At 42.9% G+C, this 18,933-nt stretch overlaps 1 protein-coding gene across 2 annotated transcripts in view; it reads left to right on the plus strand.

The window, feature by feature from the left end:
* ULK1 (unc-51 like autophagy activating kinase 1) overlaps nucleotides 1-7,014 on the plus strand; it is a 111,341-nt gene extending 104,327 nt beyond the window's left edge. For both annotated transcript variants that reach the window (XM_070762662.1, XM_070762663.1), the window contains 2 exons: nucleotides 414-500; nucleotides 4,894-7,014. In XM_070762662.1, the coding sequence (XP_070618763.1) occupies nucleotides 414-469 (56 nt within the window). In that variant the 3' untranslated portion in view covers nucleotides 470-500; nucleotides 4,894-7,014. The remainder of the gene's footprint in view (nucleotides 1-413; nucleotides 501-4,893) is intronic.
* The last annotated feature ends 11,919 nt before the right edge of the window (nucleotides 7,015-18,933 follow it).

An 18,933-nucleotide genomic window follows, 5' to 3' on the forward strand; every position in this document is an offset into this window, starting at 1 on the left:
CAGTCAGCTTCAGTGGCCTGCAGTACTGCATTCTACCTGCTGCGCCACCCCGGCTCTTATTACTCTAGTTACTCTTTGCTTTCTTCACAATCCTATTGCTTTGAGGTCTACTGTCTACGGACATTCTCAGCAGGTGAGGGTTCCACTTACCGACTGCTACCAGTACGCCCTCCGGGATCATCGCAGGCATGTGTGCGCACGGCGTTGTAAGATTTCACTTTCGTGCATGGGTCACATGATCAAAATTCATGATTATTGCCTTTGACCTACAGTTATATTTGGCCAAATGTGTAAAATTGAGGTTTAAAGCTATGGGGGGGTTGGGGGGGGCAGATTTGGGTTATTTTTCTAGTCCTCATGAGTTTTAGGGATGGTCAATTAATCGTATTCCTCATATCCTTCTGTCTTCTTAGATAAAATGTGCATTGAGCGACGGCTTTCCAGTCTGCGACCAGGAATCTGTGCATGACGATAAAGCTTTATCTCTTTTTTCCACGCAGGTAATTGTTGTTTTTTTTAATTATTATTATTAATATTTATTAGATTTAGGTTTAGGTTTATTGGATTTATATGCCGCCCCTCTCCGCAAACTCGGGGCGGCTCACAACAATAATAAAAAACAGTACAGTACACAATACCAAATCCAATGCCCACCCATCCAGTTCCAATTTAAATTAATAATCTCATAAAAAACAGTATATATAAAAAACAGGCGCACAGTCAATCAATCAACAAAACAACATGGGCAAGGGGGAGGTGTTTTAGTTCCCCCATGCCTGACGGCAAAGGTGGGTCTTAAGGAGTTTACGAAAGGCAGGGAGGGTGGGGGCAATCCTAATCTCAGGGGGGAGCTGGTTCCAGAGGGTCGGGGCCCCCACAGAGAAGGCTCTTCCCCTGGGTCCCGCCAGACGACATTGTTTAGTCGACGGGACCCGGAGAAGGTCAACTCTGTGGGACCTAACCGGTCGCTGGGATTCGTGCGGCAGAAGGCGGTCCCGAAGATATTCTGGTCCGGTGCCATGAAGGGCTTTATAGGTCATAACCAACACTTTGAATTGTGACCGGAAACTGATCGGCAGCCAATGCAGACTGCGGAGTGTTGGAGTGATATGGGCATACTTGGAGAAGCCCATAATTGCTCTTGCAGCTGCATTCTGCACGATCTGAAGTTTCCGAACACTTTTCAAAGGTAGCCCCATGTAGAGAGCATTACAGTAGTCGAGCCTCGAGGTGATGAGGGCATGAGTGACTGTGAGCAATGACTCCCGGTCCAAATAGGGCCGCAACTGGCGCACCAGGCGAACCTGGGCAAACGCCTCCCTCGCCACAGCTGAAAGGTGTTTTTCTAATGTGAGCTGTGGATCGAGGAGGACGCCCAAGTTGCGGACCCTCTCTGAGGGGGTCAATAATTCCCCCCCCAGGGTAATGGACGGACAGATAGAATTGTCCTTGGGAGGCAAAACCCACAGCCACTCCGTCTTGTCTGGGTTGAGTTTGAGTTTGTTGACACCCATCCAGGCCCCAACAGCCTCCAGGCACCGGCACATCACTTCCACTGCTTCGTTGACTGGACATGGGGTGGAGATGTACAACTGGGTATCATCGGCATATTGATGATACCTCACCCCATGCCCTTGATTTGAGGTAGATTTGTATGCCGCCCCTCTCCGCAGACTCGGGGCGGCTCACAGCAGTGATAAAAACAATACATGGTAACAAATCTAATAATTAAAATCTAAAATAACAATTTAATGTTAAAAAGTCTAAAAAGAAAAAAACCCAATATATAAAATACATACACACAGTCATATCATGCACAAAACTACATAGGCATGGGGGGGAGGTCTCAGTTGGGTTTTAAGGAGTTTACGAAAGGCAACAAGGGTGGGGGCAGTCCTAATCTCTGGGGGGAGTTGGTTCCAGAGGGTCGGAGCCGCCACAGAGAAGGCTCTTCCCCTGGGTTCCGCCAGACGACATTGTTTAGCCGACGGGACCCGGAGAACACCAACTCTGTTGGGTTTTGGTTCCTAAAATCCTTAGAAGTTAAACCCCTCTCCCTTCCTTCCTTCCTTCCTTCCTTCCTTCCTTCCTTCCTTCCTTCCTTCCTTCCTTCCTTCCTTCCTTACTTACTTACTTACTTATTTATAAATTTAAACATTTCATCTTCCATTAAACAGTGTGTCATCTGGGTGCAGTGTATCTCTGTGCAATTAGAATTTACAGTATTCATTACATTGGTATTATTTTTCTAATCTTACAATAATATTTATTTGTTTATTTATTTATTTATTTGACTTCTGTGCTGCCCTTCTCGAGGAGACTCAGGGCACCTCGAGAATAATAATAAGCATAATAACCCTATACAGTGATCCCCCGGGTATTGCGATCCCGATCATTGCGAAACGGCTATATGGCGATTTTTCAACCTGGAAGTACAAACACCATCTGCGCATGCGTGCCCTTTTTTTCTATGGCCACGCATGTGTAGATGGCGCCGGGCAGATCAGCTGCTGGGCGGCTTCCCTGGGTCTTCCCCCTCTTGCTGGCGGGAGGGTGGGTGATTGCAGCTTAAGCCCAAGCTTTGTGGGTGATTGCAGCTTAAGCCCAAGGAAATCCTGCATCCAGACATAATTAAAATGGAAAGCCACCATAAATCTTCTGCTTGTTTAAAGGCCCCCCCCAGCACCCGCTCGCCCGCCCTTCGCCCGGCCACCCGCCGTTCGCTCGCTGCTCGCCCGGCCACCCGGGTTCGCTCGCGCCGCGACTCAGTTGGGAAGCCGCGCGGCTGTTTTAAAACGTCGCCGCCGGCATGGGGGGCTTGCCAGCACCCCCTGGACCCCCAACCCGGGTTTGGGGGGCTGCTAGGAAGCCCCCCATGCCGGCGGCGACGTTTTAAAACAGCCGCGCGGCTTCCCAACTGAGTCGCGGCGCGAGCGAACGGCGTGGGCAGGCGCACGCGCGGGCGCGCGGGCAGGCAGGCGTCGGACAAGCGGCGGGCGCGGCAGCAGCGAGGAGTGGGCGGCCGGTAAGACCCCCAGCGCCGCTTCCCAGCTGGGAAGCGGCGCGAGCGAACGGCGTGGGCGGGCGAAGGGCGCGCGGGCAGGCAGGCGGCGGACAAGCGGCGGGCGCGGCAGCAGCAAGGAGTTGGGGGAAACCCCAATCTTTGGCTCCTCGCTGCTGGGAAGTAAAAACACCATCTGCGCATGCGCAGATGGTGTTTTTACTTCCGCAGCGCTACTTCGCGCAAAACCGATCATTGCGAGGGGTCCTGGAACGGAACCCTCGCAATGATCGGGGGATCACTGTATCATCTAATATTCAGTTTGTTCTTTCTCCTGTATAGCCAGCGTTGATCGATTCATTTCTGCACCATTCTAATATTCTCCTCCATAGGGATCACTTCACTCTTCCAGTTTTGTTCAAATACAATTCTATGTGATTAAATATGCAGTCCCTTTACTATAGGTTTTGGGCAAAATCCCCATGAAAAAATATTTCTGATTTTAACTCAGTGTGCTGCTTTTTCATCTTTTCCAACCTGCTTTGTACTTTTGCCCAATTATTATTATTATTATTTTGGCTCCTTCACATGTCCACCACATATGACAATATGGACCCAGGAGTTTGGTGGCATTTCCAACATTTAGCAGATTTATCTTTAAGCATCTTTGCCAACCTCACCGGTGCAAAATGCCATCTGTAAAACATTGTACAGTATACCGATTTCCTTGATATGCAGTGGACATTGTTAACTTATAATTCCTGTCCCATAACTGCTGCCATTTATCTAATTATGTTGTAACTCTGCCTCAGTGGTGGGTTCTGAATTAGTTTGCTGCCGGTTTGCCTGCCTGCGCAATGCTTCTGCGCATGCACCAAAGTGTCCTAGATGGGTCAGCGGAACCTCCTGCCACTGCCGCTACTTGTTCTAAGAACTGGTCCGAACCGGGAGCAACCCACTGCTGCTCTGTGCTCTTTTGAAGAATTCTCAGAGCGGAATAATAATTACATTAATCCCTTGCTGCTTTAGGGTTCATCTTTCACAGATTCGCTATTTCACGGGTTTTCAAAGGGGGCTTAAGTCCATTAAATCCATTAAAATTTTAAAATCCATTAAAAATTCATAAAATTCTTCTACAGTACTACACACACACACACACACACACACACACACACACACACACAGATGTGAAAGAGACAGCAACTATGCAGGTAGATCTCCACTTAGGATCACAACTGAGCCTCAAATCTATGTTGCTAAGTGAGACATTTGTTAAGTTTTACTCTCATTTTAGGACCTTTTTTCACCGCAGTTGTTAAGTGAATCATTGCAGTTGTAATGCCAGTAACATGATTTAGCAATTAGACTTGTACAGTAATCCCTCGCTACTTCACGGTTCATCTTTCGCGGGTTTTCAAAGGGGGCTTAAATGCATTAAAATTTTTCAATCCATTAAAAATTCATAAAATTCTTCTCCAGTACTACTGTACTCTATTAAAGAAACTGGTAGGGTATCACATGTAGTTCCAGCTGAGAAACATTATAAAATGACTGTTTAATGCAAAGGGTGGGTTACTTGTTAAATACATTAAAAATTCATAAAATTCTTCTCCAGTACTACTGTACTCTCTTAAAGAAACTGGTAGGGTATCACATGTAGTTCTAGCTGAGAAACATTATAAAATGACTGTTTAATGCAAAGGGTGGGTTACTTGTTAAATACTTGTTAAATACATTAAAAAAAATCTTTCCTCAACTTCACGGAAATTAGTTTTTCACAGGTGGGCTTGGAACGCATCCCCCGCGAGAAACGAGGGATCACTGTATTGGTTTCCCCAGTTGGCAGGGAGATCTTTCCTGGATATCCATTCTGTTCCTTTCTCTTTTTTCAGGAGTAGCATCTCTTTCCTGCTAACCCGGATGCAAACCGGAGGAGAGGTAGATATAAGAAGGACCCTTTTCCAACTGGTGAAAGAGGGCCGGAAGAAACCAAGGACCAAACTTGCTTCGCGGCTGCTGGTTTTCGTTGTTGTTGTTGTTTGTGGAGAAGAAAAGACGGGGTGATGGCAATACCAGCTTGGCCCTCTTCATTTGGAGATACTTTTTGTCTACTGCGGGCAGTGGACACCTGGAGGGCTTCTTGTGGATTGGTGAAGCTCAGCCAAGGAAGAAGGTCTCCGGTGGTGGACAGACCTGTTCCTCTACAGATTTTCGTCTGGTTGCACGCATTTGAGGGCCCTATCCACCATCTCTGCCCTACTTGGTGTGTCCTTGAACTTCTCCCAGGCTTCTCAAAAATCTCTCTTTGCATGGGAAGAAGAGCTGGAGGCTCAGCCCTTCGCTTCAGCCGACTTCACCCATTGAGATGCTGGAAATTAGACCTGATGCTTTGCACATTGTGGTGGATGTGAGGGGACATTCCTTCTCCAACGATGAGGAGGTGGGACAAATCCATCGAAGACTGCAGACCTCTTTCAAGCAGTTGGAGCCACGCAATACAATCTTCAAGCTCTCGTGTTCCGTCTCAAGAAGCCAAAAAAAAAAAACACCCATCGAGGGGAAAGAGATGCTTCGTACACCCGGGCAAGGGGACATAATTAAATGCATGGAAATGACCCTCTTGTCCAGTTTAGGTACCCGTGTTGTGAGAAGGCATCCCTTCCGGTGAATCCTTGCTGGTTCCCCCTCCACCTCATCGATAGCTTCTCTTCCCTAAGAGACAGGAAAAGAGAGGAAAGAAAACACATATGCAATACAGACACACACACACACGCAAGCTTTGTGAAGCAAAGGAGCACTTTATGGAGAGGGTCAACTCGATGGACATTCTGAAACAGCTCCTGATGTGTCTACTGTATGGAACTTCTTGACGTGTCCCGCTCTGTGCTGATTTCATCGTAGAGGGTCCCTTTGTGTTTGTTCATTTCCCCTTTTTTTCAGAAATTGCACTACAAGTATGTGTGGGTGTCTACACACACGCATAGACACACACACACACGCTCATACACGTTGCTAAGATCCAATATGTATTTATGTGTATATAATGTATAGCGTAATCTTACGTGTTTTAACTGTACTGTATGTTGTTAGAATAAGGGGGGAAACAGACAGACTTTTCCTGTTCTCTCTGTAATCCAGGTTGCTAAGTTGAACATTTTCTAACATCAATGATGGTTTCTTTCTTTCTTTCTTTCTTTCTTTCTTTCTTTCTTTCTTTCTTTCTTTCTTTCGTCCTTCCGTCCTTCCGTCCTTCCTTCCTCTTCCTCCTTCTTCTTCTCTCTCCTTCTCCCCCTCCTTCTCCTCCTGCTCTTCCTCCTCCTCTTCCTCCGATATACTGTTCAAACCAAGGTGGTTTTCAGAAGCTAAAGGACAGGATTACGATTGCTTGACTATTTGCAACTTCCTGAGTTTTCCCCGTTTTCATTTTGTTTTAGTTATCTGTTTTCCCATTTTAGCATTTAACTTAAAATTTCCCATTCCTCCTGATTTTAAAGCAATGAAGTAGCCTCCCCCCCCCCAACAAAGAGACATTAGGACATGGTGTGTATGTGTGTGTACATTTCTGCATTTTGGAGTGTGCGTGTGTGTTTGAGGGGGGCAGCGGTGGGCCTTGTGACGGCACCACAGCTGAGAGCCAGCGCTTGAGACACACAACCGTGAGCTTTGTCTGCATTGCGTGTTGTGCTTTGTTTTGTGGTTGCGTGCATTTGGTTCGTGTTTTTGTTGTTTTTGTTTTCTTAACGGAGGCATCCAACGTTCGGTTAATTTCTGTCCGTGCGAAGTGAGGAAGCATGCTTATAAAATACAACCTAGATTTCAATATTGGCTTTTTTCCTTTTCTAAAATAAGAGGGTGTTGAATTTCTTGGCATGCAACCCATTCACAATCCATCTCTTTTATTTTCTTGCAAGGAAGGAACAATCTTATTGACTTAGGAGCCAGTTCGTTACCGTTTAAAAGAATAAATCTACATCAAATGCATTAAAATATATTTTAAAAAAAGAAAGAAAAAATATCCCCCTCATTTACATGCATATGGGATAAGGGTTTTTTAGAAACATAGAAACATAGAAGACTGACGGCAGAAAAAGACCTCATGGTCCATCTAGTCTGCCCTTCTACTATTTCCTGTATTTCATCTTACAATGGATCTATGTTTATCCCAGGCATGTTTAAATTCAGTGACTGGATTTACCAACCACGTCTGCTGGAAGTTTGTTCCAAGGATCTACTACTCTTTCAGTGAAATAATATTTTCTCACGTTGCTTTTGATCTTTCCCCCAGCTAACTTCAGATTGTGTCCCCTTGTTCTTGTGTTCACTTTCCCACTAAAAACACTTCCCTCCTGAACCTTATTTAACCCTTTAACATATTTAAATGTTTCGATCATGTCCCCCCTTTTCCTTCTGTCCTCCAGACTATACACCGACATTTTCACATAACTTTTGTTTACGGCGTTTCTGGCCATTTGATCGCGTTTAAATTAGGTAAAAAAGAGATTTGTTTTCAAAAGAAAAGGGGGCTTTGAGGATTAAAAACCATCCCTGTTGAATTTTGCCTAAACTTAACAGGAAACCAGCAAATATTGTTTTAGCCTTCTATGAAATACGGGCTGGGAATGGAGGTGCACATCTTTACATAGTAATGAAGGATATCTTTGTCTCCAGGTAACCCAACACTGTTAAATGTATCTGGGTTTATCAAGCATTAAGTTATTATCAAGCGTTAGCTAGATGTTAGGAATACAGTTCAGACATTCTCAAATACGAGCCATAAATTGTAATAAGATGAAAATTCAGCTTTGGAAAAATTTTCTTGTACCATGCTTCCCCTAAAATAAGTAATCCCCTGATAAATAAGCCCAATTGGGCTTTTGTGGGCAGGGCAATAAGGCCGAGCGCTTATATCAAGGTTAAAAAAAAAAAAGACAGGGTCTTATTTTCAGGGAAACACGGTAGTTTTGTTGGGCTCCAGAAATTCCTCTAGGGGTATAAAACAGGCAAGAGAGTACAGTGTTCCCTCGATTTTCGCGGGGAATGCGATCCAAGATTGCCCGCGAAGGTCGAATTTCCGCGAAGTACAGATGCGGAAGTAAATACACCATTTTTGGCTATGGACAGTATCACAAGCCTTCCCTTAACACTTTAAACCCCCCTAAATTACCATTTCCCATCCCCTTAACAACCATTTACTCACCATTATTACTGGTAATCACCGTTGAATAAGACACTTAGTGATTCTGATATTTATAAACATATTTATTTATTAACAATAATTATTTTTTTTTGTTATTTATTTGCAAAAATTATTAGTTTGGTGATGATGTATGACGTCATCAGGCGGGAAAAACCATGGTATAGGAAAAAAACCACAAAGTATTTTTTAATGAATATTTTTTGAAAAACCGTGGTATAGGCTATTCGCGAAGTTTGAACCCGCAAAAACCGATGGAACACTATAGTTCGAAATTAGGAAAATACTGACATGAAATGCTCCAAAAATTGAGTTAAGGGAGGAATAATAGTCTCACCCCTTGAGATGGATGGGGGCGAGAGCAAAAAATGTCCCGTACTTGCACATTACTGATGCCAGAGTCTGATTCACATTGTATTTGTAAAACTTGGTTGTGACTATACTATTGCTGTAAGCATCTGTTACAACATGGTTTATATCTGCTCTCTCAAAGTTGCTGACTGATTTCATTAACTTTCAGCTTTTGAACGTGTCCCACTTTAGCTTGCTCTCTCTCTGTGTCTCTCTGTCTCTCTCTCTCTCTCTAATTTTCTTGCCTACCAATCAGCAATCTAAGCAATCAACTGTGAAGACAATGTACCTGTTACAGCCTCTCACACATCCCTGCCCCCCAGGAGGGGATGCGTGATTCCATCTCTTCTTGATGGTCTCCAGTGTTGGAGCATTCACAACCTCCACAGGCAGGTCATTCCACTGGTTGATCGCTCTCACCCCCAGAAAGTTCTTCCTTATTTCTAGGTTGAATCTCTCCTTGGTCAGCTTCCAACCATTGTTCCTGGTCTGGCCCTATAGTGCTTTGGAGAATAGCTTGACCCCCTGCTCTCCATGGCAGCCCCTCAAGTATTTGAAGACTGCTATCACGTCCACCCTGGACCTCCTCTTCACTGGACTATCCATGCCCACTTCCTGTAACCTTTCCTCGTATGTTTTGGTTTCCAGTAACATTCTAGTTGCTCTCTTCTGTACTTTTTTCCAGAGTTTCAATGTCTTTTTTGTAATGTGGAGCCCAAAATTTGTTTGGATCATTTCACTGGTGTCGTGTACCAACAATACATCCTTTTGCTGAAAAAAAAAATTATCATAAATGATGGCACAATGTAAACGGAATACCAAATACGTACATTCTCTCTCCCAAGTATCCATTTCAGGGTTGAAATTCTACCGATTCGGCCCAGTTTGGGTGTACTGGTAGCAGCACTGAAGGAAGGGATCTTGGAGGTCTTCTAGACCAACCCCCTGCTTAGGCAGAAAACCCTACTCTACTTCGGACAAACGGTTATGCAACATCTTAAAAACTTCCAGTTTTGGAGCATTCACAACTGTCTGGACGCAAGTTGTTCTAACTGTCAGGAAATTTCTCCTTTGTTCTAAGTTGCTTCTTTCTATGTTTAATTTCCACCCATTGCTTCTTGTCCTGCCCTCAAGTGCTTTGGAGAATAGCTCGTCTCCTTCTTTGTGGTGGCCTCTGAGATATTGGAACTCTGCTATCATGTCTCCCCTGGTCCTTGTTTTCACTTGAAGTATGGGAGGCGTTGCAGTAGCTTCCTGATGCGTGTCCTGGTTGGTTGGTATAATTTCATTTCTATTTCCTCTATTTTGTATCCTGCCCAGGTGTTATCTTGTCTTATCTTATTAGCCAACATCTCTATTGCTATTACAAATAACATTGGAGATAAAGGACATCCCTGCTTGGTGCCATTTAGTATTTTAATTTTCTGCGTTCTTTGTCCATTTTCCCTTAAATACACTTTATAAATCTCTTTTATAGTTTCACAAAATATATTCCCCCTATTTAATTCCTTACATAGTTTATATAAATAGCTATGGTTAACTTTATCCAAAGCTTTATAAACATCTACCGTAATTTCAAAATTCCTAATTTCCTTTTAGTAACGGTAGCATGGTGCATCACATTTATTACATTTCTAATTGGTTCACTTATTTTCCTTCCCTTCACAAATCCGTATTGATCCTCTTCAATTATTTTTGGTAAGTTGTTCTAACTGTCAGGAAATTTCTCCTTTGTTCTAAGTTGCTTCTTTCTATGTTTAATTTCCACCCATTGCTTCTTGTCCTGCCCTCAAGTGCTTTGGAGAATAGCTTGTCTCCCTCTTCTTTGTGGTGGCCTCTGAGATATTGGAACTCTGCTATCATGTCTCCCCTGGTCCTTCTTTTCATTTGTAGTGTGGGAGGCGTTGCAGTAGCTTCCTGATGTGTGTCCTGGTTTGTTGGTTTGTGCTGATCTGTGTGGTAGCCTTCTCCTACTTTTTTTTTTTTAATTATTACTTCAACATGCTAGATTGGATGGATGAAAATAAGGATGCTACATCAAAAAAAGAGCTGTGATCTTATCAGGAGCCCCCTTTAAGCCTTGTAATTTTGTCAGAAATTGTGTGGGTGACACGATTAATTGTCTTTAGTCCTAACTTCAACCCTAATTCTTTCCTGATTTCTATCTGCTCTCTCAGACCTGTATTTAAACACATAATCTCTGATTTTTTTCCATATTGACCGACAATCCTGATTCCTGTTTAAACTTTTGTAGAATATTTCTTACACCTTTAATCATCTCCATCGGGGACTGGGTCAATATAATTACATCGTCTGCAAATAGGTTTAATTTCATTTCTATTTCCCATATTTTGTATCCTGCCCAAGTGTTATCTTGTCTTATCTTATTAGCTAACATCTCTATTGCTATTACAAATAACATTGGAGGTAAAGGACATCCCTGCTTGGTGCCATTTAGTAATTTAATTTTCTGCGTTCTTTGTCCATTCACCCTTATATACGCTTCATTCCCTTTATAAATCTCTTTTACAGTTTCACAAAATATATTCCCCATATTTAATTCCTTACATAGTTTATATAAATAGCTATGGTTAACTTTATCAAAAGCTTTATAAACATCTACCGTAATTTCAAAATTCCTAATTTCCTTTTAGTAACGGTAGCATGGTACATCACATTTATTACATTTCTAATTGGCTCACTTATTTTCCTTCCCTTCACAAATCCGTATTGATCCTTTTCAATTATTTTTGATAAGTTGTTCTAACTGTCAGGAAATTTCTCCTTTGTTCTAAGTTGCTTCTTTCTATGTTTAATTTCCACCCATTGCTTTGGAGAATAGCTTGTCTCCCTCTTCTTTGTGGTGACCTCTGAGATAGTGGAACTCTGCTATCATGTCTCCCCTGGTCCTCCTTTTCATTTGTAGTGTGGGAGGTATTGCAGTAGCTTCCTGATGTGTGTCCTGGTTGGTTGGTTTGTGCTGATCTGTGTGGTAGCCTTCTCCTAATTTTTTTTAAAACAAATTATTACTTCAACATGCTAGATTGGATGGATAAAAATAAGACTTTTTGGGGAGTCCGTAAAATCTCGCTGGGACAGAACCTGTGATTCTCCTTTTCCAGCATTCCTTTTTCTATTATGCACTGGTTTTGTTTGTGTGTGTGTGGCTAAGATAAGAATTCAAGTGTGTGACCATTATTTTTATCCAGGGATGGGTTTTATATATTCTTCCCACCGATTCACCATGTGCATATAGTGTTCCCTTGACTTTCGTGGGGGATGCATTCCAAGACCGCCCATGAAAGTCAAATTTCCGCGAAGTAGAAATGCGGAAATAATTACACTATTTTTGGCTATGAACATTATCGCAGGACATCCCCTAACACTGTCAACCCCTAAATTACAATTTCCCATTCCCTTAATAACCTTTAGATTATTACTCACCGCTATTACTGGTACTCACCATTGAAGAAGATACTTAATGATCCTGATATTTATTAACATAATTATTTACGTTATGTTATGTTATGATTTCAGCCAATCAGCAATGGGGGACGAAAGTTTGGTGATGAAAACCGTGGTGTAGAAAAAACCCCGCAAAGTATTTTTAATTACTTTTTTTGAAAACCCGTGGTATAGACTTTTCGCAAATATCGGACCCGTGAAAGTCAAGGGAACACTGTACTTGCTTCGGGCATGTGCCTTCCAAAGCATGTGCCCAGCCCTTTGCGGATGCGATTTGCTCATTTGCGCCCGGCAGGCGGGGGTTCCAGTTACCGGCCATAACTGGTACGCCCTTTGGGATCGTTGTGGGCGCATGTGCGCCCGTCGGCGCGAGATTTGGCTTCTTTGAATGCACAGAAAGTAAAATCTTGTGCGAGGACACTCTCGCGTGGGATTTCAGCGATTTTTGGCAATTGCTTCCGCGCATGTGGAGAAGCAAAAAAAAATTGCTGAAAATCATCAAAATCTTGCGCGCGAGGGCCTCTTTGCGGGCGCAGAAGCCCAATTTCACGCATGCACTTGTCGGAGGGTGCAGAAATGAATGTGAATCTCAATTTCTGCCGCCAGAATCCAGAACCCCGATCCCAGCTGTACCGGTTGCAACCTATTACTGGCGCCCGGCCTTGAGAACATGTCTAAACAGGATGGCATTACATCCAACCAGTCTCCGCTACCAGTTCTCCCAGAACCAGCTGAGTACCAACTTCTGTTCTCCTCTCTGCTGGTTTTGCTGGCCCGTATGCTGAGGAACCCTTTTAGCAGGTCGAATGCCTTCATTTCATCATTTGGTTTATTGCCACCGTTGAGCGGCGTTTTATCTCCCGGTAAAATAATAATAATGTCCCGATCTTTTTTCAGGTCTTTCAAGATGCATTGCTCCATTGGGCTGTGTATGTTGTTAGGTGTGTGTGTTTGTGTGACCAGCATTGTCGATTCCTTCTGTTTGAGGGTATATTTTCCCGTCTCTTCCATCTCTACTTCATTGAATATGGGATTGTTTTTCCCCCCTGCCCCAATCATCAAATCCATAAATCGCTTTTTTCTTCCTTTAGCAAAAGTCCAGTCAAGGTGTCTTAAAAAACACAGGTCAACGTTTTTTCCCTTGATCAAATTGAGTCATGTTTTTGCGATACTTCAGCTATTTTCTTCAGCTATATGCTATCGTGCATTAATGAGTGCCCAAACCCACAATTCAATGCCTGGGGAGGATGAAAACAGCTTCCCTCACCGCCCGGAGGCCCTCTGGACGCTGAAAACGGCCTGTTTCCCAACTTCTGGTGAGTCCAGTAGGCTCGTGTTTTGCCCTCCCCAGGTTTCAAAGGCTCCCCTGGAGCTGGGGGAAGGTAAAAATGTCCTCCCCTATCCTCCTGGAGGCTCTCTGGAAGCCAAAAATTGCCCTCCCAGAGCCTTTGTGTGAGCCAAAAATCAGCTATCCGGCACTCAAATGCATGTTGGAGCTGAGCTAGGAAAATGGCTCGCGTGCCAGCAGATATGGCTCTACCTATGCCATAGGTTCGCCATCACTGATCTCGACTTTGGAGACACCATGCACGAGAAACGTTTGAAATTGTGTTTCCAACTGTCAAGTTGCCTGTTTTTGCTCTGGAGGTGGTAAACTTCCTATTTCTCTCCCCACTTTGCTAAACCACTTGGTCTATTCAATGCTAATTTTTCTGCTATCCTTAGTGACTTGAATGCATTTAGCTGTCTACATCATTCAGGAGAGAAAAGAGAGAGAAAGAAAGAAGGAAAGAAAGAAAGAAAGAAAGAAAGAATCACTGAGCTTTGTCTCTCAATATACACACGGTATTTTCTCAATACTTGAAATTTAACCACTGTGCTTGAATGAAAGAACACAAGTAGAGAAACGAGGCATTTTTAAAAAACGCCATATTGGTGACTTTGTTGTTATTTTGTCCTTCTAGGTTTTCAAACTAACTGCATGTAGCATGAGACATTGTTGATTTTTTTTTTGGGGGGGGGTTCGTTTTGTTTGGTGAGAAAAGTAGTTATTTATTGATTTGTACGCATCAGGAATTGGGGAAAGTCGAAAAGGTTGGGAAAAATTAGGATGGATCTTTCATTTTGCTTCCTTTCCCTCTAGGGGTTTGTTACCATTTTTCAGCATTTTGTACGTAGCGTCTGTATTTAGGTCCCGACCGACCTTCAGTTTGATCGCCGATCACTCCGTTCATGTTCGTGAGAAAGTACGTTTGATTGACACTTGGCCTTTCATTTTATTTTATTACTTTGTGTTGGAAAAAAGTGTTACGTGACTTTGCGCGTGGGTGCATTCTTGCTTTCCGTTGTATGATGCCGACTTCAGGAAAATAAAAAAATTGATTTTTCATTCTTGGGGTGTTGTGTTCTTTCTTTCTCTCCCCCACGCTCACTCTCCAGGATGGACCTCTGATGGACTAACCAGATTCTGCTGATTATCTATGGAGATTCTTGTCAATCCTGGGCCTAGAAAACCTAGAACTACGGCGCCTAAAACACGATTTGAGTATAGCCCACAAGATCATATGCTGCAACGTCCTACCGGTCAATGACTACTTCAGCTTCAACCGCAACAACACAAGAGCACGCAACAGATACAAACTTAATACGAACCACTCCAAACTTGACTGTAAAAAATATGATTTCAACAATCGAGTTATCGAAGCGTGGAACTCATTACCGGACTCAATAGTGTCAACCCCTAACCCCCAACATTTCTCCCTTAGACTGTCCACGATTGACCTCTCCAGGTTCCTAAGAGGCCAGTAAGGGGCGTGCATAAGTGCACTGGTGTGCCTTTCGTCCCATCCAATTGTCTTTCCTTTCTCTCACTTATCATATATATTTTTGTTTCTTTCATATATGCTCTCCTCTAAGTTCACTTTACCCTTATATATATTACTACATGTCTATTTTTCTTCCTATGAATTTGTGTATTGGATGAATGAATGAATGAATAAATAAATAAATAAATAAATAAATAAAAACGGTTATCCCAAAGGTGCCTTTTTTTGCAAAAGGTAACTGGACTTTTTTTTCCCTGGAAGATGTTTCACTCATTATCCAAGAGGCTTCTTCAGTTCCAACTTCAGTCAGAACAGAAGAAGCTGCTTGGATGAAAAGTGAAATGTCTTCCAGGAAAAACAAAGTCCCGTTGCCTTTTGGAAAAGCACCTATGAGACATTCTGCTAAGGGTGGCCCGCCAGGCTGAAGACTCCATGGAAGGTGAGTTTGATTCTTGCTGACGCCATGCAGCAGCGGTCCCCAAACTACGGCCCGTGGGCCGCATGCGGCCCTCTGAGGCCATTTATCCGGCACGCGGGTGAGTGACACAACACAGTGTTCCATCTAATTTTCTATGAATAAAATGCGGTATTTTGTTAGTAACTAATATCAATCATAAAAAAAGTTGCAAAAGTTTTTTTTTCTAATTTTGTCATCCAGTTACATTCATTTTCTTTTAATTAAATTCCCTCCTTAATGTTCCTTCAATTATATTTCTAACTTATTAACCATTATGCCAAAGTGCTTCCTTCTTTCTTTATACATTTTTCTACAAGCCAAGAAAACCTACAATCAGATGTTAACAAAAGAAAATTAAAAACAAAACATAAACATATATGAATTTCCGACTTCTTCCCCCTTTCTAAATAGTACATTCCCATTTTGTTTTTTACTTTAAAATAAGGTATGTGCAGTGTGCATAGGGATTTGTTCATAGGTTTATTTATAGTCCGACCATTCAACAGTCTGAGGGACAGTGAACTGGCCCCCTGTGTAAAAAGTTTGGGGATCCCTGCCATGGAGAAACAACATGTGCAGAGATGGATAAATTAACGCTAGAAATAAAAAATAACAAAGAGTCCGAATTTTATAAACATTGGGATATGTTTTATTGTTGGCTAGAAAAAAGGTTAAAGTGATTAATGTACATGCAATTAACAACTACAAAGAGCTATTTCCCGGTGACAAATTGTAAAATGGAAAAATAGAGATTTAAGATTGCTTATATACCGTAAATTATGATTTTTGTTTCCTTTTCAAATGTATGGAACAAATACTTTAAAAAGGGATATGTAATAGAATATGTATATAGTTAGAACCGTTATATAGATTTGCTACACATTCGTCCAATTTTCTTTTTAAACGTTTTTGTTTTGTTTTTGTGTGTATAGGTATTTAAATAAAATTTATTTTAATTTTAAAAAAAGAGAAACCCTCAACGAATAGAAGAATAAAATGGAATGGAATAGGAATAGCAAGAGCTGGAAGGGATCTTGGAGGTCTTGGAGTCTGTTGTGGTTAGCTCTGGCCCAGCTCCTGCCCCAAGGACTGTGGATGTGGGGGAGACATCCACATGCTGCAGGCCTGTTTTGCCCCAATGGAATCTGCTGATGAAGGCTCCTCTGACCAAGAAGACATGAGTGACAGGGAGGAGGAGAGTGTGGCAGACAGCTCAGAAGGAGATCAATTATCTAGCTCCTCCTTGGATTCAGAACAAGAGTTAATGATACAGCCACGCATGCGGAGAGCGATGCATAGGCAACAACAACTGAGAGATTATTATCAAAGAAAATGAGGCCACCTGTGGTTGGGTGGGGCTGTGGTAATTAGTGAGGCTGCTATTTATAGGGTTTGGCCATTGTGGAGGATTATTTGATAGTTGTGTTTAGTGCCTGCTTTACTGACTTTGACCTTTTGTGTGCTGATTTTTCCCCGCTTTGAAACTAAACCAGAGCAAAGTGTGTTTCACTTTGTGAAAGAAGAAGGACTGTGAATTGCCTCACAGCTGCAAGATAAGTATCACAGAACTGATAAGGGACTTGTACAAATTACCAGTTTGTTTGGAGACCAGTGCTCTTTGCTATACAAAAAGAGGGCTTAGTTTAAGTGAATTTTCATTATAAAGAACATTGTTTTGAATTTTCAAACGTGTGTGTGTCTGAAATTTGTACCTGTGAATTTTTGGGAGGATTCTACCAGAGAGCCCAACAGAACAGAGTCCAACCCCCTACTTAGGCAGGAAACCGTACACTGTTTCGGACAAATGGTTACCCTTTCATTTTTCCAGTGCTGAGCATATATCAACTTAGCTGCCATTGTTATATGGATATACAAATATGTATATCCATATAACAACCGGGGTGGTGGTGGTGGTGGTGGGGTACATTCTAAAAGAATGACACGCCAGCAAAAATGCACCCACCTGACATTTATGGACATTGGGGATTGGATGAACTGCCAAGGGGGGTGTTGGGGTTACTTTGTAATGGGCAGCTCTCGCGCCTTTTTCTTCAGACTTATGCTTTTCTTTTCTTGCATTCACCTCTGATTTAGTAAAAAGTGAAGTTCAAAATGGACCCTGAGTTTTTTACTTTCCTAAATTCTGAGCGAAGCAGACCTGACAGGTAGTGGTGGCAGCGTGAGGCTCCTTCCATCGCCCAGATGTCGCCATTTTCTTCCTCTGCGCGGAGGGTGAAAAAGTGAGTCCGAGGGTGGTGTACACTTCTGAACTGGTAGGGAAGTAGATTTCACCGCTGGTCATAAAGCTTGTGTTCCAAAAGTAATGCAATTATTTTTTTTAAAAAGTAATTTATTGAACAGATTTGCACAAACACTTAAAATTCTTCAAAGTACTGTCCTTGGGCCTCTACACATTTTTCCCAGAGATTCTGCCATGACCGGTACGTGCCCTGGAAGGCGTCTTCGGGGACCTCTCACAAGGTCTTCGTCCCGGCTGAGTGGATCTCTTCTATGGACGAAAAACGCATCTGGCCACAACACGCTACGAGTCCGAGAGTTCCTTGCCAAACACCAGGTGCCAGCGCTGCCCCCTCCCCCAATAGTCCTGACATCACGCCAGCAGACTTCTTTTTGTTCCCAGTCCTGAAAGGAACCCGTTTTTCGTCCATAGAAGAGATCCAATCAGCCGTGACAAAAACCTTGCAAGAGGTCCCCGAAGACACCTTCCAGAGCACGTACCGGTCATGGCAGAGTCGCTGGAAAAAATGTGTAGAGGCCCAAGGACAGTACTTTGAAGAATTTCAAGTGTTTGTGCAAAACTGTTCAATAAATTACTTTAAAAAAAAAATTGCATTACTTTTGGAATGCACCCTGTAAGTCTGAAAGTTTAAGTTACTTTTTTTAGAGTTGCTGTTATTTCAGTCACTAAAAAAGGGGGTTGTTAAGTTGAGGTCTACTTCCAGTACTCTAAAAGGAGCAAAGGACACAGGAATTTAATGTAATTTAATTTATTAAATTGATAAGCTGTCCAACTTCTTGTGGACTCTGGGCGGCGTAGAACAAATAAAAACAATATAAAAATAATTTAAAGCCCCTAAGATTAAAACATTTGTTAGTTCCGGGCTGGAATTAGATGATGTAACTCAACAGCCCCAGGCCAACCAGCAGAGCCAGGTTTTCATGGCTTTGCGGAAGGTCAGAAGGGTGGGAGCAGTGCGAATCTCCAGAGGTAGCCAGTTGCAGAGAGCCGGAGCCACCACAGAGAGGGCCCTCCCATGCGGCCCCACAGGCGATATTGTTTGGCCCATGGGCCCTGGAGAAGGCCAACCCTATCGGCCCTAATCAGTCACTGGGAAATATAAGGCAGAAGACGGCCCCATAAGTAGCTTGGCCCTAAGCCATGTAGGGCTTTATAGGTGATAACCAGCATTTTGAATTGCGTCGGAGACTGATAGGTAGCCAGAGTGTTAGTGTGATGTGGGTGTACCCAGACACACCCACAACAGCTTGTGCAGCTTCATTCTGGACTAATTGTAGTCTCCAAACGTTTTTGAAGGGTAGCCCCATGTAGAGTGTGTTGCAGTAGTCGGTCTGCAAGGTAATGTGACTGAGAAGGGACTCCTGGTTCAAATAGGGCTGC

The sequence above is a fragment of the Erythrolamprus reginae genome, chromosome 10 (genome assembly GCF_031021105.1).
Source record: "Erythrolamprus reginae isolate rEryReg1 chromosome 10, rEryReg1.hap1, whole genome shotgun sequence".
Lineage (NCBI taxonomy): Eukaryota > Metazoa > Chordata > Lepidosauria > Squamata > Dipsadidae > Erythrolamprus > Erythrolamprus reginae.